Source organism: Phoxinus phoxinus (assembly GCF_949152265.1).
Source record: "Phoxinus phoxinus genome assembly, chromosome: 16".
NCBI classification, from domain to species: Eukaryota; Metazoa; Chordata; class Actinopteri; order Cypriniformes; family Leuciscidae; genus Phoxinus; species Phoxinus phoxinus.
This window is the reverse complement of record NC_136891.1, coordinates 17,737,165-17,760,123: the sequence shown is the minus strand read 5'-3', so window position 1 is coordinate 17,760,123 and position 22,959 is coordinate 17,737,165. Positions and strand designations below refer to the sequence as shown.

Below are 22,959 nucleotides of genomic sequence, written 5' to 3'. Positions count from 1 at the left end.
CTCTATCACTCTGCCAATTTTCATAAGTTTCCCGCAAACGGTTCTATAGGCTGCCATAGACGCCCAGTCGGAAGAAAAAAAAGAAAAAGAAAAAGAAAAAGAAAAAGAAAAAGAAGCAGAATAAGAACGGGAACAGATACAATAGGTGCCCGCACCTTCAGTGCTTGGCCCCTAATAAGAACCGGAACGAAAACAATAGGTGCCTCCGCACTTTCAGTGCTTGGCCCCTAAAAAGAAAAAGAAGAATAAGAACGGGAACAGATACAATAGGTGCCCGCACCTTCAGTGCTTGGCCCCTAATAAGAACGGGAACAGATACAATAGGTGCCCGCACCTTCAGTGCTTGGCCCCTAATAAGAACGGGAACAGATACAATAGGTGCCCGCACCTTCAGTGCTTGGCCCCTAATAAGAACGGGAACAGATACAATAGGTGCCCGCACCTTCAGTGCTTGGCCCCTAAATATAGCTGCAAGCAGCCATTACGGGGCCAAGCGCAAAAGCAGACGACGAGATATGCCTACATGGCTGAAAGTGTGAGACAAACTGCAGCAAGGAGCAATTACAGACATTTGAAGATGAATTTTGGCAAAATGGTTGAAAAATCACATACAATAACTAAAAATATGATTATCACTTTCGACCAATAGGTGGCGCAGTTACGAAACTGATGTGATGTGGTCAGAGTGAAGTGACAATGACACATACAAAGTTTTGGTGTCAATATGTCAAGGCATTGCAGATATAAAGCCTGAATAGTCATTTTGGCATCATGCCTCAACTTTGACACTGCGGTATACGAAAACGGTTTTGTCTATCAACACGAAATCTATAACTTTTACTCGGCACGGTCTGGAGATGACACGATCCGATTTTGGTGAAAATCGGACGTTCGGTCTAGGAGGAGTTCGAAAAAGTAGGTTTTAAAAGAAAATAAAGATGGCGGACAGGAAGTTTGGCTGACTATGGCAAAATTGGTATCTATGTTTTCAGCATAACCCAAGGAATCTATTGAGATCAGTGTCATTACTATAGGCAAATTCATTCAAAAGTTATTAGCATTTTTGGAAATTTCATTATAACTTTTGACCAAAAGGTGGCGCTGTCTCATACATTTTTGAGTACCTTTAGGGCGTTGTACTGATGACCCATACTGAGTTTCGCAACGATACGTTCATGCATTCATAAAATACAGCATTTTAGCACATAATTAAAAATGGCCGACAGCCAAAATGGCCGATATGGGAAAATTGGATATCAGTCAACTCAGCACGACGCTCTGAATCTAACGAGACCACTTTTGTGATTTTTGGACAAACCATTCAGAAGTTATAAGCAAAAACATAAATTATTCATATCTCCGGACCAGTAGGTGGCGCTGCGCCGAAACGCAGCATGTAGCCTCAGGTTATGCTTGTGATGACATGTACCATATTTGGTCTGAATCCGATAAAGCGTTGTGGAGATACAGCCTTACGTCTGTTTTCGCAAGCGCTACGTAAAATTTATTTGCGCGGTATTCGAGAACGGTAATTCGAATCAACTTGATTTCCATAACTTTTGGTCGTCAAGGTCTGGAGATGATCTGGTTCATTTTTCGTGAAATTCGGAGCAACGGTCTAGGAGGAGTTCGAAAAAGTAGGTTTTTCGGAAAATTCAAAATGGCGGGAAAACTATTATGACGGAAAATGACGGCATAGGGTGCAGTCGAATCGTCATGAGCTCAGGAATCAGAGGAAAAAATAATTTTGTTTCTAGCCCTTGTGGTTCAAAAGTTATTAGCATAAACATGAGTGAAACTTTGGACAGCTGGTGGCGCTAGAGGGAATGAGTTGGAGACTCCAAATTTACTATGGTGATAGTTCAGGCTGTCCTCTATCACTGTGCCAATTTTCATAAGTTTCCCGCAAACGGTTCTATAGGCTGCCATAGACGCCCAGTCGGAAGAAAAAGAAAAAGAAATAGCTGCAAGCAGCAATCACCGGGGCCAAGCGCAAGCAAGACGACAAGACATGCCAAAGTGGCTGGGAGTGTGAGACCAACTGCAGCTAGGAGCAATTGAAGACATTTGAAGATGAATTTTGGCAAAATGGTTGAAAAATCACATACAATAACTAAAAATATGATTATCACTTTCGACCAATAGGTGGCGCAGTTACGAAACTGATGTGATGTGGTCAGAGTGAAGTGACAATGACACATACAAAGTTTGGTGTCAATATGTCAAGGCATTGCAGATATAAAGCCTGAATAGTCATTTTGGCATCATGCCTCAACTTTGTCACTGCGGTATACGAAAACGGTTTCGTCTATCAACACGAAATCCATAACTTTTACTCGGCACGGTCTGGAGATGACACGATACGATTTTGGTGAAAATCGGACGTTCGGTCTAGGAGGAGTTCGAAAAAGTAGGTTTTAAAAGAAAATAAAGATGGCGGACAGTGAAGTTTGGCTGACTATGGCAAAATTGGTATCTATGTTTTCAGCATAACCCAAGGAATCTATTAAGATCAGTGTCATTACAATAGGGAAATGTATGCAAAAGTTATTAGCATTTTTGGAAATTTAATTATAACTTTTGACCAAAAGGTGGCGCTGTCTTGAAATCTTTTGAGTACCTTCAAGGCCTTGTACTGATGACCCATACTGAGTTTCGTAACGATACGTTCATGCGTTCATAAAATACAGCATTTTAGCACATAATTCAAAATGGCCGACAGCCAAAATGGCCGATATGGGAAAATTGAATATCAGTCAACTCAGTATGACGCCCTGAATCTAACGAGACCACTTTTATGATTTTTGGACAAACCGTTCAGAAGTTATAAGCAAAAACATAAATTCTTCATATCTCCGGACCAGTAGGTGGCGCTGCGCCGAAACGCAGCATGTAGCCTCAGGTCATGCTTGTGATGACATGTACCAAATTTGGTCTGAATCTGATAAAGCGTTGTGGAGATACGGCCTTACGTCTGTTTTCGCAAGCGCTACGTAAAATTTATTTGCGCGGTATTCGTGAACGGTTTGACAAATCAACTTGAATTCCATAACTTTTTTTCGTCATGGTCTGGAGATGATCTGGTTCAATTTTCGTGAAATGCGGAGCAACGGCCTAGGAGGAGTTCGAAAAAGTAGGTTTTTCGGAAAATTCAAAATGGCGGGAAAACTCTTATGACGGAAAATGACGTCATAGAGTGCAATCGAATCGCCATGAGCTCAGGAATCAGAGGAAAAAAGAATTTTGTTGATAGGCCTTACGGTTCAAAAGTTATTAGCATACAATTTCTGAAACTTTGGACAGGTGGTGGCGCTAGAGGGAATGAGTTAGAAACACCAAAATTGGTGTATTTGATGTTGGGACTGTCCTCTATCAGAATGTCAAACCAAAACAACTTTCCCGCATACGCTTCTATGGGCTGCCATAGACGCCCAGTCGGAAGAAAAAGAAGAATAAGAACCGGAACAGATACAATAGGTGCCCGCACCTTCAGTGCTTGGCCCCTAAAGAATAAGAACGGGAACAGATACAATAGGTGCCCGCACTTTCAGTGCTTGGCCCCTAATAATAGGAACGGGAACAGAAACAATAGGTGCCTACGCACTTTCAGTGCTTGGCCCCTAATAACAGGGTTATGATTATAAAGTGAACTAGCTAAACCTGCTGTGGGCGATAGAAGTATTGCGTTAATGGAATAAGGGAGGCATTCCTCCTTTTCCAGCATTAGCCAGCTCTCCCCTATCATAGTCAAATCTATCCATGAAGTCAGAACCCTCAGATTTGCTGCCCAGTAGTAATAAAGAAAATTAGGTAGGGCGAGCCCACCCTGTATTTTGGGTTTACATAGGTGCTGCTTAGAAATCCTATGGGCTTTATAGTCCCAGACAAAAGGAACCAGAATAGAGTCCAATTTTTTGAAAAAAGATTTGGGCAGAAATACGGGAATGTTCTGCACCATGTACAAAAATTGTGGGAGAAATATCATCTTAATTGCATTTACCCTGCCCAGAAGAGAAATAGGAAGCGTTCTCCAGAACTTGATCATGGATTTAAGTTTAAACAGCAGGGGTTGAAAATTAGCCTTAACTAAATTGGAAAACTTTTGTGTCACCTCTATTCCTAGATATGTGAATTGTTCTGAAGCAACCTTAAAGGGTAAGTGATGAAGCTAAGAAGCATCTTTGATAGTGACTGGCATCAACACACTCTTGTCCCAATTAATTTTATATCCTGCAAATGTACCATATAAATTAATCAAATTAAGGATATTTGGAATGCTGCTATTGGGCTCAGAGATAAATAAAATTATATCATCTGCATATAACGCTAATTTATTATCAGTATTTCTAGTTTTATAGCCTTTAATACCAGCATGGACTCTGATGGACTCAGCTAAAGGCTCAATCGCTAATGCAAACAAAAGTGGCGACAGTGAGCAACCTTGTCTTGTACCTCTATGTAAATTGTAACGAGAGGATATTGTTTGATTTGTGAGAAATCTTGCACATGGATTAGAATATAATAATTTAATCCTTGAAATGAAATTTTCTCCAAGATGAAACTTCTTTAATACCGCAAATAGTTAAGGCCATTAAATTTGATCGAATGCCTTCTCCGCATCCAATGACAGAATGGCCAAATCTGGCGCCCGGCCTTAGGAAGAGTACATTATGTTGAAGAGACGCCTCAGATTAGAAGAAGAGTTACGTTTTGGTATGAAGCTGGTTTGATCTGGGTGCACTAGGTTTCTAATTACTGTGTTTAATCTATGAGCCAAAGTTTTTGCCAAAATGTTTTGATCTGAATTTAGTAGTGAGATCGGCCTATAAGAACCCAGTTCTTCAGGGTTCCTTCCTTTTTTTGGGACAACAATAATAATTGCCTCATCTAGAGAGGGCGGCAGGGACTGATCTATAAATGCCTGTTTGTAAACCCTATATAAATAAGGTGATAGTAGTTTGTTATAGGCTTTATGGAGTTCATTACAAAATCCATCTGGACCAGGGGTTTTACAGCCTTTTAGAGATTTTATAGCGTCTGATATTTCTTTAATAGTAATTTCTGCACCTAATTTGTCAACTTGTTCTTGATTTAGTGAGGGAAGATTCTGTTGGTCTAGAAATTGAGCCATAACTGAGGAATCTATACTTCCTTTAGACGAGTATAGTGCCTCATAAAATGTCTGGAACCTACTATTTATATCCTTAGAGGAAGTGAGAATTTCTCCTGTGTCTGATCTAATTTTGTATATGGTACGTTTAGATATTATTTTACGGAGTTGTCGAGCTAAAAGTTTCTGAGGTTTATCACCGAATTCAAAGTATTTTTGCTTTACATACAGAAAGGATTTTGAAATTTTAGAAGAGAGAATTTGATTTAATTTGTATTTAAGTGCACAAATTTAATACAATTTAGCATTTTCCATATCTAATTCTCGAATTTTAATTTCCAATACTTCCAATTCAACTCTACTTCTTTTTCTTTGAGATGCTTGATAGGAGATAATACAACCCCTAATGTATGCTTTAAATGTGTCCCATACCACCCCTATAGACATGCCTGGCTTGTCATTGAACTCAAAAAAGGATTTTATCTCCTGTTTTAAGTAATTGATAAAGACTTTATTTGTAAGTAAATGAGAATTAAGCCTCCAATTTCTTTGTGGTTTCTGCATATTATCTATTTTAATTGAAAAGGTCACTGGACTATGATCGGAGATAACAATATTATGATATTTAGCCGTACAGACCTGGGGGAAAAGTTTACCATCCAGAATAAAATAATCTATTCGGGTGTAGACATTATGGACTTGAGAATGAAAAGAGTATTCCCTATCCGTCGTATATAGAATTCTCCACACATCAAACATATTAGAATTGCTTATATAAGCATTCAAAAATTTACTGGAATTGGAACTAACTATTTTTGTGGAGGATGATTTGTCCAAATACTAGGACACAGTTAAAATCGCCCCCAATTATGAGATTTGTATCTGAAATATCAGGAATTAAGTCAAACAATTTTTAAAAAAACTCAGGTTTGTCACAATTTGGTCCATAAACATTGACTAATGTCAGTGGCACAGAATATACTTCAACAACTATCACATATCTCCCTTCTTTATCTGAAATAGTCAGAAATATTTTTAAATGGAACTCCTTTACGGATAAGGATAGCTGTGCCTCTAGATTTGGCAGAGAAATTTGAATGATATATTTGTCCAATCCACTTGCACCTCAGTCTAACATGGGCAGTGCGTTTCCAATGAGTCTCTTGCAGGAACATAATATCCGAAGACAGTGATTTTAAATGAGATAGTATTTTCCCCCTCTTAACTGGTTCATTCAGCCCTTTAACATTCCAAGTTGAAAAATTTAGTGAAGCCCCCTTCGCATTTAGATTATTAAACATAAACCGTGATTATAACAGACATTCTAATCTGCTCCAACCAATTACCTACACACTGGAAGTTGTTATCATTGAAACCTTTAGCACCAACCCACCCTCCCAACAAAACATTAGATAACAGAACATGTTTAGATGTTACAGGAACAAATGTACAGCACAACTTTCCACGAAGCTGAAGGCAAGAAAGGCATAAACTAGAAAATAAAACGTAGAAAAGAAAAGCCCACCTCCGCATATTACCTTTCAAAGACTTCTCAAAGGTCCAGCATCTATTCCGCTAAATAAAAGAAACTTCCAACAAAACAACAGGAATTCTTCTCGAAGTATTGTTCAACATCTACTTTGGTGCCCCAAACTGTTCGATTGCAAATTTCCATGCCTCGTTCGCATCGGTGAAAAGTTTCTCTCCCTCACCGTACGTCACCCGCAGCTTCGCAGGATACAGAATGCCAAACTTCACACCGGGTTTATCCCGAAGGATCTGCCGTACTCTGGCAAAGGCTGCTCGACGTTTGACCACGGCCGAAGGGTAGTCTCTGAAGATCTGGATTGAGCGACCGTTAAAGGTTAGCTTTCTTTGTGATGACACTTTGCGCATGATGTTTTCCATGATATGACCATGATGTTTCCATGACATTTATGATTAACTGCATTGCATCAAACTTCGCATCAATTTTTCTCTCCAGCGTCGCAATCTCTCCTTTCAAGCTCTCTGTAATATCAGTTTTAACCTTGCCCAAATCCATTCGGAGTGATTCAATTGCAAGTAGCACCAGGTCGTTACTCGCGGTTGAACAGGCCTCTTCCAGCGAGACCGCGGTCTCGGCCGAACTTTCTCCCTCAGCAACATCTTTCTTCCCTTGCTTTTTTGATGGCATTTTTAAAAGCAAGTTTCAAATTATACTTAACGTATGCAACACTATAAAGGCTTCGAGATCACTAGCGAACTTTATGTTGTCTTGTTTTAATGAAATTTGAGTTTAATGAATTCTTACTCCATCCTTAACCCGGAAGTCCCCCCAAATCTATGTATTTTTAAAGGACATTTGGTAACACTTTCTATGAAGTCCATGTTTATATAATGAATTATAGCTCCATTTATACTTATTTAGAAGTAATTATTACTTGTCAGGAAAAACAAGTAATAACAAAAACAGTAAAAACAAAAACAGATGCAGTGAGATGGGAATGCAGAAGATCATAAAACAACAACCAGAGTGAGGATAAATATATTAGTTGAATGAGTTACACCACACACACCTTAGATCACTGATGAATGGAAGGATGATATTGTTTTCTGGTGTATTCAGGAGGAACCAGAGGATAACAGAGCCAGGAGATGGAGATCGCAGGGGTGGAAGAAAAGGTAGACACGGAGGTAAGTATCCACAGAGAAATAGCATAGGCGTCTTATGACGAAGACCAGACAATGGAGATGTGTGTGGTACAGGCTTTTATGCAGCGTGGTGAAAGAGATGATTGATTATAGACCAGGTGGGAGATGAAGTGAAGGTGGAGCTTGGCGATTCTGTGACATTACTATTCTATAAATACAGTATTTATAAAGACTCATTAAGACTTATAAGTATTTATAAAATAATATAAATGTAAAAATATCTATTTTCTTATAATGCAGTATAAGTCATTTGCTTGCTGATAATCCATTATACTTCTCTTTTAATTTCTTTTATAACTGTTTTAATTTTCCTTGCTTTTATTTTGTGATTTATTTTAAATTCTTTCTGTAAAGCACTTTGAATTGCCATAGTGTATGAAATATGCTAAATAAATAAACTTGCCTTGCCTTGCCTATTAAAGTTGTAATGGATCCACTGGAGGCAAGTTGTAGAGAACCCAAGTGCAGTTTACAAAAAACAAACAAACATGAAACAAAAACATGGCGTGGCATTAAAACTCAAAATAAAGACATGAACATGAACATAGTCTTACAACCAGTGGTATACAGGAAACAATACTTGACCAACCATGAACCCAGCAGTTTGTTTGTTTGAGTGTCTGGAGCCACCCATAGAGGGGGGAATATGTCACGATTTGGCTTTGGTTTATGTCTCATGTCATGCTTAATGTCTGTCATATGATCCCCTGTTAGTCATGTGATCCTGCCATGTGTTCCCTTGTCTGATGTGTCATGTTGTCATTGGTTCATTGTTTCATTGTTCACAGGTGTCCCTTGTCTTGTCATTAGTCTGTGTAAGCCCTCATCTTTGCCATGTGTCTTGGTCAAGTATTGTTTCTTGGAGATCTCTGGTAGTAAGTTTATGTTCCTGTCTTTCATGTTCTGAGTTTTCATTTCATGCCATGTTTTTGTTTCATGTTTGATATTATTTGTAATAAACTGCATTTGGGTTCTCTCAACAACTTGCCTCCAGTGGATCCCTTACAATAGTTACTAGGGGTGTCACCATTCTACATGTCCTGACAAGTTTGTAGAACTGGCCACATTCTTTCAAAATTGTTGGAGAGTACCACAGTGTGTTGGAAAAATAGATGGAAGTCACATCCCTATAATAGCACCAGAGGAGTACCCTAGAGACTATTACAACCGGAAAGGATGGCATTCGATTGTTCTCCAAGCAGTGGTTGATGGTAAAGGTCTTTTCTGGGATGTATGCGTTGGCTATCCAGGAAGTGTTCACGATGCAAGAGTACTGAAACTCTACTGAAAGGGGTAATAGAGAAGATGCGGCGTGGCCCCATGTTGACTGACTCACAGCACTTCAACACGCATGTTTTTTTCTGCTTGGCAAGCCAACCGAACGTGACATGGGGGCGTTCGAGATTGTGACTTAATTTCGGTGACACCCTTAATAGTTACATAGACTTTTTTAGTAATTCAGATTTATTTCTGTCAAATAAGTGAATATATTGTTATTAATAGCTGTGTTGTGGTCTTATAAATACTTATTGTGTGATAATACAGTTACTAAGCTCTATAAATGCATAATTCTTTCAGTAAAGTGAAAACATTGGATGCAATTTTCCTAAAGCAAATGTTAAGAAATCATGAAGATGTGCTCATTATACATTTTAAGTTGCTGCTATAAGAAATTTATTTTAAAACTGCCATAAGCAATACTATCCATATGGCTGAGGAGATTTTAACAAAACAAAATTACCATTCATGACCTCTAATTCAAACATTAGCCATCAAAGACATAATTGATAACTAATTGGTATACAGCAAACAAACTTCAATTGTGAACTATTTTATATTTGATCATTTATAAATCAGTGTATAATGCATTATGAGCATGCACATTGCAAAAGCATGAATTATAAGTAATTATAACAAATAATATAAATGTAACTAAATGTTCTTATAATGCAGTATAAGTCTTAATAAGTCTTAATAAATATATTTATAGAATAGTAATACTTGGGGCTATAATTCATTATAAAGGGCCGTACATACCGGGACGCATTATTCGTCAGCGTTTTTCAACGCGTTTTTTGTGTTCACACCCAAGCGATTTTCGCTGACGATGAGCCGAGTGAACATGCAAATTCATTCCCTGACATTAGATGGCGCTTAATGTAAAACAGAAATACCCCGCGTAGTCGCTGGCACGTTTGTCATATAGGTCTTTATGTTCCGACACCAACGAGACCAACAGCTCTACATTCATCTTGTCATTCATCTTCCTCGTCTTATTTCTTCCCGACAGTGTAGACGCTATATCTTCTTCGCGTTACGCTCGGCAAGACCGTTTTGTGTTTGAGCGCCCCCAAGTTGTGTTTTACTGTAACTTCAGAAGCTCCAGAAACGTGAGCAAAAGCGCCAATCTCATTGGTCGGATAGTTTTTGACGTGGCGCATCAAACCAAAAAAACGAACCCGAGGCGCTTTTACGCGTGGCGTTTTACGCGTCGGTGTGCACACTCACATTGGCGCCCTTTGTTTAGTCACGAGGTGTTAAACGTCGGCGAATATCGCCCGGTGTGAACAGGCCTTAAGCCTGGACTTCATAGAAAGTGTTAATTGATATTCCTTTTACCTTATTTCTAATATAAAACCTCTGGAGTAATAACTTAAAGGTCTTCAAAACAAACCCCTTCCAAAACAAAAGTTTGGTTTAACTTAAAGAAATTGTGACAGAAATATATTACTATTGCACAGTAGAATGTAAAAAATAAATATATTACTATTGCACAGTAGAATGTAAAAAAGAGATGATAAATGTAAAAAAATCTCAAGGAGATGATAATAATAATAATAACTTTTTTTCCCTCCATGTTTTAATTTTAACAGTAAACCTTTTATCCAGAACTTTGTTATGGCATAAAATGAATTGTTCAAATTAAATTAATACATTTTAGAAGACTTTTTAGATTTATTTGATAAATAAAATAAAAAAACAGAATTTCAAAAAAAAAAAAAAAAGTCATAGGGGCCTATTATTTAAAATATTTTAATAAATTATTGAGTTTTTAAAGTTTTATGTATTCAATTCATTACTTAAGTTTAATTAAACCATTAAAAAACAAGACAAAAAATTATAAAAAAGGAAAACATATTTTAGGGGGAAAAACATATTTCATAAGGCATGTCTTTAGATTAAATTTTATTTAACCATTAAAATGGAATTTGGGCAATGGATGATATCTGTTAAAGGGGTCATGACCCTTTTTATTTTAATAATAATGATAGTAATAATACGTTTTATTTATATAGCGCCTTTCCAGGGCCCAAGGACGCTTGAGGGCTTAATATGTTCCTTTAAGTTCACTTATAATGTTAGTCAAGTTTATTCGCTTATTTTTGCTAAATATTCCCCACCTCATTCTGTCCCCAGTCTCATCAGTAAATACTGTATATACGGTTTATAAATAATATAATTGGCAAACATTGTATCCCTCTCCTTGCCACTGCTAGTATAGAAGTAACAAGGTAAAGTAAGCATTGATGTGGTGTTGTGGAGGCGACCACATGCAAATGTCTACCACAGTGTGATAAAGGAAAGTATAAAATAATTTTATTTTAGCAGCTTGGTTTCTCTTGCTCTTTTTGGAGTGAGGAGGAATTTTCGAGGTCTGAAACCTCTTATTTTTATAGCAAAATGACCACTTGTATGTCAAAAGATTAAAGAAAATGTTATTCCTATCACGACACCTTAGATCATACCAAAAACAGACATACCGTAAAATCCTGGCTGTTTTGGTGGAGAATATCTGCAGAAATTCTCACCCAGGTCAGAGCAAAGAGGACGAGGCTTTTCTAGACTCTCCTCATCCTCACTCACAGGGTTTCGGGTGTGTGAATATAGGACAGGGGAATCGCAGTGGTTTTGAATGTTGATGCCTGAGAAATCTTCACTCAGATCTTCTATGTGGGCTTTACAGTCTCTCTGAAGGTGTCTGCCTGAACTTTGAGGCAAGTAGAGACTGGGCAGGCCTGCAGGACTCGCTGTGCGTTGTGAATCACTAGTGGAGAGTTTGGTGAAGGGACTAACCCTTAAAACTTGAGGAGTAAGCCCACAGCAACCATCTAGGTAATCCAGCCTCCTTACATTGCAGACACACATCTCAGGGCCGAATCTCCCACTTTTGCCTGCCTTATTAGAGTTGTGTGACTGGCACTGCTGGCATGTTGGCCAGGCCAGATTGAGAGAAGACGAGGTCATAGACTCATCCGTCTCTACAGGCATACTTAGATGTGGACAGTGATCTGTGAAAACAAAACAATTGGACAAATGGAGAAAAAAAGAGAGAGGTTTATGTATGTTGCATGAAAGGAGTAAGCTATAATGTTTTGGTTGATTCAGACAGGTAACTTTTAGAGGCATTGACTTGTTTAATTATTTGAATTAATAAGTACTGTTATGCAGTGTTTCTCAACTGGTGGCATCATGACCTAAAAAGGTGACATGTCTTATATGTCACAGAAAGCAGGGACAAACAATGCTAAATAATATGCAACCTGCCATATAATGATAGCACTGTTAATAGCATAATAAAATGGTTTATCAACATTAAAAAAGAAAATCCTTCCCATACACTTTTTTGGTAACTTTAAAGGATGTGTATCCAATCAAACTGTATATCAAATCAGAAATAGACTACATTACAGAAGCACAACACCCTTTCACCACTGAGCACTCTAGACATGTGGTCAAGGGGTGGTTACAGTCACACCACACTTTTCAATCCACTGACATTCATACATATGCCAATGAGAATTTCGCTTTCCAAAATTTAAGTTTGGTGAACTTCATATAATTTGGTGAAATTCATATCACATTAAGAAGTGTGACCAATATAGATTGAGAAGTCAAATCACCTTTATTTATATATATACAGTACTGCTATAAAAACAAACATTAACTAAAAATATACATAGGAGAGATAATATAATAATAATGATGATAATCCTTCATTTAAACATATCTGAAGAGATCCCATCCAGGCAATTCAACAAATGGTTTACTCCCCATTTACTAATAAATGTTTTTACTCTTCATCACAATGGTAACCCCAAAAATACACACATACCAGAAAACCATTTAAATTCCAAAATAATAGAACATTAAACACTAACAGATTTCCCACTATTTTAATATTGAGAAAAACACATGAAATAATGTGTTCTTTGTGCGAACATCAATTTTTGGGCAAGTCTCTACCTTGCATCCTACACACACCCAAAGGATGTGTTACAATGGATTGTAGCTGGGGAAAACCACAAAAAGAGGCTTTTCAGAAATTAAAATCAGAACTGAGTTCAGAGTGAGTTATTGGCCTAAATGCAACAATAATTTTTTTTTGGGATGACGTGATTACACGCACCATTTTATCAGCCACTTATTTATCTGTCTTTATTTATCTTAATATAAATATAAAATATAATATTTAATATAAATAACTAAATATAAAAAACAAAGACAAAAATAATTAAAAACCAATCAATTCCCAAAGGACAAAATCAAGTCTCGACAAGGAAGAAAAGACTATCGCAACTTGAGATTAAATATTGGCAATGTCTATATCTAAAAATCACTTCCACTGGAAAATTTATCCTGACCATGAATAAACTGAGAAATAAAGCATGCTTGGCCTTTTATGCCATAAAGCGACAATGTCCCATAGAGATTCCTATTTACAATATGAGCCAGATTCTAAAATCTTCTGTGGCTTGTTGCACAAAGCTGGTTTCAGTTGCTACCCGGGTAAATTCGAGATTAGTTGAGCAAACTCTGTTTTTTCAGGCTCAAGAAGGTGGATTGGTTTTTAGCGGTGTTCATCGCCATGGTAACTTGGTAACGCGCTACACGGCTAACCTGCCAACCCAGAGCAGGTTTTATTCTGGGTTAGAGATTGCAAACCTAAACTGGACCAATCTGTGACATGTATCTGATGCAATAAAGCCTGTCACTGTCTCTCTCACTCCAAATTAAAGCACTTTATAATTACTTTCAATTCATATCATATATTCATCTAATTATTATAATTTGATTTTAAAATAAATATAATACATGCATTCATATATAGGCAAGGCAAGCTTGTTTATTTATATAGCACATTTCATGCACTATGGCAATTCAAAGTGCTGTACACAGAAAGGAAATAAAACTATCACAAAATAAAAGCAAGGAAAATTAAAACAGTTTTAAAAGGAATTAAAACAGATGTATGATACAGTTATACAATGAATTAAAAGAGTAAAAAGATGATACATAGATAAACTTCTCATCTGGCAAAACACCGGTGTATAATTTTTTTCACAACTCCCAGTTTTACTCTGAGATTTTCCCATGGTGATTACACTGTGTCTGTGGTGTTCTTTCAGAGTGCCTAAGAAATCTATTGGACGTCTCCGATGGACCCGATTATTCCCTAAAATCGTACAGGAGGAGCTTAAGGACTGACTCACGTCACGGGTAACCTCGGGTTCACTGCCCCATCAGTCCAAACCCCAAAGATTTGTTTGGAAACTCTTATATAAGTTTATATATATATATATAGATATAGATATATAATGCTTTTAAACAACGTGTATTAATTAGAGCTCTTTGTGAACCTATAATTATTAGGCCTATTTCTTTGATTCGCCCTGTGGATTGATTTGGTCAGATATTTTCTTTTAGCTGCCTTCTCAAAGCAGCGTTTATTCCAACCTTTTAAAAGCTTTACATTTCATGACAATTTTCTAAATGATCTCTTAGTCTTCAGAAGAGAAGTGAATTGTGCCGTCTCTCTTGAGAGAAGTGAATCAAAACTATGCTCTCCATGGTCCACGATTGGCTGTTTGCTGCACGTGTCACACTTTCAGGTGCACATGCTTCAGAGATTAATCGCAAACTCTGGATCAAACCTGAGTTGACAGAGAATATTTATATTTGTGAGACCGCTGAACCTGATCTAAACCAGGTTGGATTTATCTGGATTTGTCAACTCAAACCTACTCTGAAACTCAAGAGTTTGTTCAGCTTCGTGCAACAGGCCACTGATCCACATCACACCACTCTGGGCCAAAACAATACTGTCAAACTAATTCAATCCAAACTAATTATAGCACAAATGAAAAAAAAAAAAAAAAACATCACATACTGGGAACCTCAAACACAACAACAAAGTAAATTGTAATGTTATTTGGCCCTAAAAAGACAGCAAACTATGGCAGATCTGTACACAGTGACAGACAAAACCTCGAGAGCCACCTTGAACTCTGGCAGAATAAATAAAATATTTACAAATTCAGGAAAAGTTCTACCACTAAAATAAACACACAGGGCCCTATTTTAAAGAAAAGCGGATGGTCTAAAGCGCAGGGTGCAAGTGCACTTATGGCGTGTCCAATCCACTTTTGCTTAACGACAGGAAAAATGGTCGGTGCGCCCGGCACATGGTCTAAAAGGGTTGTACCTATTCTCTTAATGAGTAATGAGTGTGTTTTGGGATTTACGTGTGTTAAACCAATCAGAGTCTCATCTCCCATTCCCTTTAAATGCCAGTTGTGCTCGTGCCACGCCGAATTCGCTATTTACAAGACCGAACGCGTTTCCAAGAACGGATCTGCTCGTGCACGAGGTAAAAGTGCGCAAGCAGACCATCTCTGCTTGCGCACCGGATTCCACCTGAAACTAGCAAAAAACACTTTGGCTGCATTGCGCCGGGTGTATGATCTATATCTATATGTAGAAACATTTGTAGTATTTTAGAAAAACTATGCTCCAACATCCCAAAAAAGCACAAAATAGCATACAGTTGCTTCAAGCAAAATTGCCTAATTTACTTATTTTACAGATATGGATGACATATTTTCCTCATGTTTTTATTCATGTTTAATAAATTTAAATTTTGTCATCTTCCCATGAACTGTATTGTGATCATTAATAAATAGAAATGCATAAAAACGAACCTATAGATTACTCAATCAAATTGAGGTAACAATTTGCACTCAATTTGTTTGGGTAGATCTTACCCCATGTGTTGAATAAAAACCTAATACCTAATCTAATTGTAACAGCTATAACACTGAAATAAATTAAGGTTAAATTGCAATTATTTAGGCCTATGGGAAGGGAGTAATATAAAACCTTAATTGTTATTCCTCTCCTCCCGTACCTGTAATAAATCCTCAGATCAGAATGACCTGAAGCCCTAAATTTATACTTTTTTTGGTGCAAAAAAGCTTTTACCCTTTTATTTTGATAATATGTTTCTATTTGTAAATAATATTTTTTGGATATATATATATATTAAAAAATTTTACCTCTAAATTACACGATTTTATCAGTATTTTTAAAATAAATAAGCACATTATTTAAAATGTTTTCACTTAAAAGCAAAATAAATATCAATCACATGCATAACCAGCTTAAAGTCGGCATGAAATCAAAATTGACCCTATTTACTTTGTAATTACTAGTCTTGTGGTGAACAATTAATCCGTGCAATTTAATACACGGAAAAAAATTTGTTTGCCGAAGTTATCTTTAATCAAAGTTTGAAAAGTTATTTCCGGGTCTGGAATGGTTCTTTTTCTGATGAAATAGGCTTGACCGCTTGGGTTGGTTAATCGCTTAACCACTCCCCTCAAACCGTTACTCTGCTATGGGCGAGAGATGGAGAGGAGGAGTGCTGAAGTAAAACCCTGCCCTCTGTTCAATATTCCCTTTCACTCGGAAATGCGTCACAACACTTGAGAAAATGGCAACGTTGGTTGAAAAATCCTGGAATGTTTTCCTCAAAAACCTTAATTTCTTTTCGACTAAAGAAAGAAAGAAAGAAAGAAATGGACATCTTGGATGACATGGGGGTGAGTAAATTATCAGCAACATTTGTTTTGAAAGTGAACTAATAATTTATAGGCAGCTCTATATGTTTAAAAGTGTATTGTCATTTGCACAGGTATGTTACAGTACAGGTGTTCTGCATTGTAAATGTGTTCAAATCGAACCACTTCATATCTGTGTGCAATCTGCATGATTGATTTTTATTTGAAAACATTGCATCAAACATCAAAACCAAAACATTGCTCCTGATATATGACCCATGAAGGAAGGAATTTTATTATATATGGCCTTAAGGGTCTTAATGTCACTGAAGGCGACACCCTGTCTGTTATGGGTCAGCATACATTCCATCCAGTGTATAATATAACCTACATATATTCAAAATCAGTTGAAAAACACTACATACGGTATAGGTCTGATTTCACCCCAAATCTGAAATGTTTTTCATAAAGAAAATTAAACTCTAACTGAGAGTATTTTTTGGCACTGCTACTTTTTACAAAAGGTTCAAGTCAAGATTCAAGAATATTTTGCCACAAAATTCTCAACAAATCAAAACCATATTGTGCTTTAATGTTTTATTTTTTGAATGTTTAACATTTGTTTGTAGTTCCGATTATGCTCAGTTTTGTTTGTAAAACAAATAGTTTATTGTTATTTTGGGGTGAAATATGACCCGGACATGTTCTGGAAGGCTTGATGATATTCATACAGTACAATAGAGGCTTGGTGATGTGATACAGTGCTGCTGCAATAGTGTAAAACAAAGCTTTTCAAAACAGATTTACCTTGAAAAGATTCCATTGCTTTTCCTGTATTCTTGTATTCAGACTGTGATTTCTAATGGGGTAAATAACACAAAAAAAACAACAACATTCAGAAAATTAGAGATGAATCAATAGAAGGTAAAAAAGTACAACTTAGCCTGGTTCGTGAGGCCTCCTGTGAGTCCAGAGTTGAAAACTCTGACCTCTCTTTATGAAAAAAACACCAATCGTCAAAGCACATACAATAGCCTACTCTAAAGTTCAATGCAACTTTTTATTTTAAATAGATCAAAAGTTTTATGATCAAACATATGCACGAATAGACTCGTTTAATGATGACAGGTTTGTCGGTTTCTTACCTGTTCAGAGCCTACGTGTCTCTTCCTGGACAGCGTCACACCTGCTTTCGGTTCGTTCAGGAAACGTGCACTTATATGCAAATTAGGGGAATTCTACATTCTCTTTATGCAAATATTGCGCAGCGAAAAGTCTGAGCCATCCAATCAAATAGTTGAACAACGGGACGATCTGAAATCCAACGCTAGGCAGGATTTCACCAGAGAAGCGTGAGCATTGCAATACATTGAGGGAACATAAAATATTGACTGGTAGCCTAATGGTTGATGGTCAAATGGCTGAGAGAGAGAGAGAGAGAGAGAGAGAGAGAGAGAGAGAGAGAGAGAGAGAGAGAGAGAGAGAGAGAGAGAGAGAGAGAGAGAGAGAGAGAGAGATTAAAAATTGTTGTAACATATGACAACTTAAAATGTTATATGTCTGATCTAATTAAAAAATATACAAGAGAAAATAGTCTGTCAATAAAATACATTTATATATTTTTCATATAAAAATTGTCTTTTTAATAATTAAAAATTACTCACTTTTGAGTTTGACAATGAACAAAAACAAGATGACGAATCACTCAAAAATTCTGAAAAACGCATAACCGAACACAACTCGCAAGAAGAGATGACAAAGACGAGCCAGAATTATTTATAATAATTTCTGAACATTGACTCTCAGTTTTTATCTACATCTTTCTCGTGGTTTCTCAATACAATTCTCAAAATTAATAAATGTGAATTAGTGTTGCTTACACGGGGCAGCAACGCAGTGTTACAACATAACACGCCCCACCTTTGCAACTGAATAAACTATTTTTAAATAAATGTTCAGCAATATCTTTCAAAGATTTTGAATTTTGGCTAATTTTTTTTCTATATTGATTCTATATTGTGTTGATATGGCTAGTAAATACACAAATTGCATCATGTCTGCATGGGTGGACATTTTTTAACCTTCATTCTTCCCTAGGGTCATTTTGACATTTTAAAAATGTAGTGTTCATCGCAGTGGTCCAAGACCTAGGACTTTTGTCTCACTTGAACCACGAATACTTTTTTCCACAAGATGTCGACAGAGACTCCCAAATGTTAGTTATTTTGAGCTGATTTGAGCTGGTGGTTGCATGTAAGCTATTGGAGTTATTTTGAATTTAATTTGAAAGAATGTGAATAATGTGCTTAAATTAATTATTTATTAATACAATATAGTAATTTAAATGTAAATTAAAAAAACTTCAATATTATAAGAAATATTATAAAATATAATAAAAATTAAATGATATAAGCTTCATCTGGCCCCCCTTTTGTAGATAAATATTTGAAACATTGTAATTAATACAGTAGGGTACAAAGGGGCTGAAAGCACACCTTAAGAAAAAAATGCTTTTTACCACTCCATACAAGTTTTTTTTGTTTTAGTTTTTTTTACATTAATGTAGATAATGTTCAACAGATTTTGGGCCAGATTTACTAAACAGGGCAAATTAGCGTGAGAGCACAAAACCAAAAAAGCGCAGGGTAGACGGATTCCCCGAGGAATTTTATAAAGAATTCGTAAATGAATTGGCTCCTAATTTATGTAAGGTGTTTAACTATGTACCAATGAAGACACCCCCAGTCATGGTCTGACACAATCATTACCTTTAATTCATAAAACTGGAAAAGACCCTATACGCAATGTATGGCTTATAGACCAATAAGCCTACTATGTCAGGACATGAACATTTAACTTCAATACAAGCAAACACAATTCGAAAGCATATAAAAAAAAAATTTGGTTAACCCGAATCAGACTGGATTTATTAATGGAAGAAATAAGGTTCATTAGTTAACAGTTTTAACTAACATGAACTAAAATTAGCTATACATTTGCTACAATATTAGTTAATCATTGTTAATATTAGTTAATAAATAGCCAGCTGTTTATTGTTTGTTCATGTTAGTTTACAGTGCATTAACTAATGTTAACGAATACAACCTTTGATTTTTATAATGTATTTGTAAATAATATTAACTAAGATTCATTCTTAGTTCATGTTTACTACGGTAGTAAAATAATGTAAGTTAAAAGTGTTCTGCCAAGTTCTGCCATTCATGAATTTGCAAGCACAGAAAAGAGTGAAGAAAACAAATATGTCACACTCGTGTTCAGGCAGGAAGACGAAGACAGACGGATCAAGATCAAAACACTCAAAGTTTAATAAGTCCTTAAGCAGGCAGACAGGTAATAAAAAAAACACACAATGGTGATCAGACAGAGAATGAATGTGAGGGACGAACTTATATAGCAAACAAAATGAGGATGATAAATAGAACGCAGCTGAACCAAATATACGTAGAGAAAACTGAACAAAGGAAAACGTGATTAATGAAAACAAACTAAACATAATAGTGACAATGCCCCCTCAGAGTAGGTGCAACCACATCGCTGGTGCAGGACACCCAGTTGAGCGTTGTAGGTGGAGCACCCGAGGGCTGAGGCGATGCCGGTGTGAGCGAGGACAGAGGCCATGCCGACGGGAAGGATGGAACTCGCTGGAGCCGTAGGGGTGGAGGGACGGAGTGCAGCGCAGAGGATGGCCGAAAGCCCATCGGTGTGACGACGAAAGTGGTGTGACGACTGACCAAGGGGGAGCCGGTGGGACGAGGGAACCCAGAGGAGCCACTAGACTGAGGGTCTCCGATGGAGCCGAAGGTGGGAGGAGCCAAGACGGAGCCAACAGGCCGAGATGAAGCGAAGGGATCCGAGGCCGAAGGTGGAGCCGAGGGAGCCCCCTGGATAGGCGCTACTGGTGGTTGCTCGACGTCATTGCAGGGACTCCTCAGAGACGGCACAGGGCTGCAAGCATCCAGCAGCGATGGGACTGGAGGACTGGCTGAGCTCTGTGGTGCTGCCGATGAAACAAGACTTGAGAGCACAAAGGGTAATCATGACAGTTCCCACAGGATAGAGCAAAAAATTATTCCCATTTCTCAGAGTTCTCCTTGGATATTTTTTTTTTCTCAGAAAAAACCTTGGGAGAACCCAGGCTCAGTCGGGGGCCAGTTCTCCTCTGGCCAACGAGCGAACAGTGTATGATTATGATTCAGGAGCATAACAGGTCAGAAGTCAGAATGAATCAGAGTATTTGTCCAGTTCCGGTTGGTTGAAGTCGGAGTGGAAAGGAGGGGAGACTGGTTGACACTTCAGGTCAGCGGCGTCGTTGTGTCCTGGCGCTGGTCCTTCATCAGATCTGGATACGGCCTGGTTCCAGTGGACAGCGGTAAACCTCGGGATAGACAGAGAGACTAATATTAGCATAGACGCCATCCTTCTTATGATGTACCAAGTACATCAGGATTTACGGGAAGTGTTCCCGGTCCCGGCTGTTCTAAACTATGCAGCCTAATATTGAGTTATAGAAGTCTATAATGTGTTATGTGTATGCTAGGCCGAAGAGATGTGTTTTTAGTCTAGATTTGAACAGAGTGTGTCTGCTTCCCGGACAATGTTAGGAAGACTGTTCCTAAGTTTTGAGCTCGTTAAGAGCTCGCTCAAGTACTGCGGAGCTAAACCATTTAGTGCTTTGTAAGTGATCAGCAATATTTTACAATTTATACGATGTTTAATAGGCAGCCAATGCAGTGTTGACAGAACTGGGCTAATATGGTCATACTTCCTGGTTCTGGTAAGAACTCGAGCTGCTGCGTTTTGGACAAGCTGTAGTTTGTTTATCAAGCGTGCAGGGCAACCACCCAGTAGAGCATTACAATAATCTAGCCTTGAGGTCATGAACGCATGAACTAATTGTTCTGCATTATTCATTGAGAGCATATGACGTAATTTAGATATATTTTTAAGATGGAAGAAAGCGGTTTTACAGATACTAGACTCATGACTTTCAAATGAAAGATTGGTATCAAAGAGCACACCCAGGTTCCTAACCGACGACGAAGACTTAACAGAGCAGCCATCAAGTGTTAGACAGTACTCTAGGTTATTACGTGTGGAAGTTTTTGTCCAATAATTAGAATCTCTGTTTTTTCTGAATTTAGTAGTAGGAAATTATTTATATCATCCAATTTTTTATACCAGCTATGCATTTTGTTAATTTTGTGAATTGGTAGGTTTCGTTAGGTTTTGAAGAAATATACAGCTGAGTATCGTCGGCATAACAGTGAAAGCTAATTCCATGTTTCCTAATGATATCTCCTAATGGTAGCATATATGTAACGGGAGGAGGTTGATTAGGTGCGCATGTATGTCTGCAAGTCTCTGTCTACAGGTGCGCCCAATATTGTTAATGAGCCAGCAGTCCAACGGGATTGGCAGACCCACGGAATAAGAAGATCAGCGTGCAGTCCTACAGGGAGAGCCTTCCACCGTAACACGACGAGCTTGAGTGTATCCCCGCCTAAAGAGAGCCCGTCATCGAAACCGACGCCGTAACGCTACAGCCCGAGTGTACCCGCGCCTATGAGAGTTCATGCACGATTCCACGGAGTGACGACGATCGCGATTGGTCCCGGACAACGAGAGGTCTATGACAATCACCGCACTCTATCCATCCTGATTAAGGGAAGTGGGAACTCTTACCACTCAACTTACGAACGAGTGAGCACTGACGGGTGTTGTTCAAAACTTATTTCCTTCCCTCTGTCTCGCAGCTCGGATCAACGGTTCTGGATTTCCCCGCTGGTCGGCTGGAGTGCAACTTGTTCAAAGTCGGGACTGTGTGCGCTACTGCAGACCACTGCCATCTCGCCGTCAGAGCTTTCCCTTGCGCGCTAAGGGCGCCGGTTGGGCTGGGTCGTGAGTGACTTAACTGTAGTTGACTTTTCTTTTATGAAACCCTGCTAAATGTATGTAATCGTGATGTTTTTGCCTATTTGAACTTCCTTTGGCTTAGGGGAATAGTTTACTGAGCTGCTCGCCTGGGTTTTAGTATTATGAGTCTATTGTTATCCTCGATGGAGTGAACAAATTTGTGAATGCTACTTTTCTTTATCACTGTCGTTGTAGATTTATCTCAAGTGTGGGGTTTTATGTGAAGTGATTGCACCTGTATATGTGATATATCTTTGTGTAAAACAATTCAGTGTTTATTTGATATTTGTTTGTGATAACACGCAGCGTTTATTATAATTGCAACTTTTATTGCGTACTACTATAGTAATGTAGGGGGAACCAAAGAAAGCGGAACCAAAAAGT

The 22,959-nt window shown here is 37.8% G+C and overlaps 1 protein-coding gene across 1 annotated transcript in view; it reads right to left on the bottom strand.

Annotated features, from left to right (window-relative positions):
- traf3ip2a (TRAF3 interacting protein 2a) overlaps nt 1–17,867 on the bottom strand; it is a 134,597-nt gene extending 116,730 nt beyond the window's left edge. The window contains exons 1-3 of the mRNA XM_079584565.1: nt 17,787–17,867; nt 17,449–17,500; nt 11,566–12,093 (exon numbers count right to left, since the gene is read on the bottom strand). Of these exons, the coding sequence (XP_079440691.1) occupies nt 11,566–12,093; nt 17,449–17,464 (544 nt within the window). The 5' untranslated portion in view covers nt 17,465–17,500; nt 17,787–17,867. The remainder of the gene's footprint in view (nt 1–11,565; nt 12,094–17,448; nt 17,501–17,786) is intronic.
- Nucleotides 17,868–22,959: the final 5,092 nt, after the last annotated feature.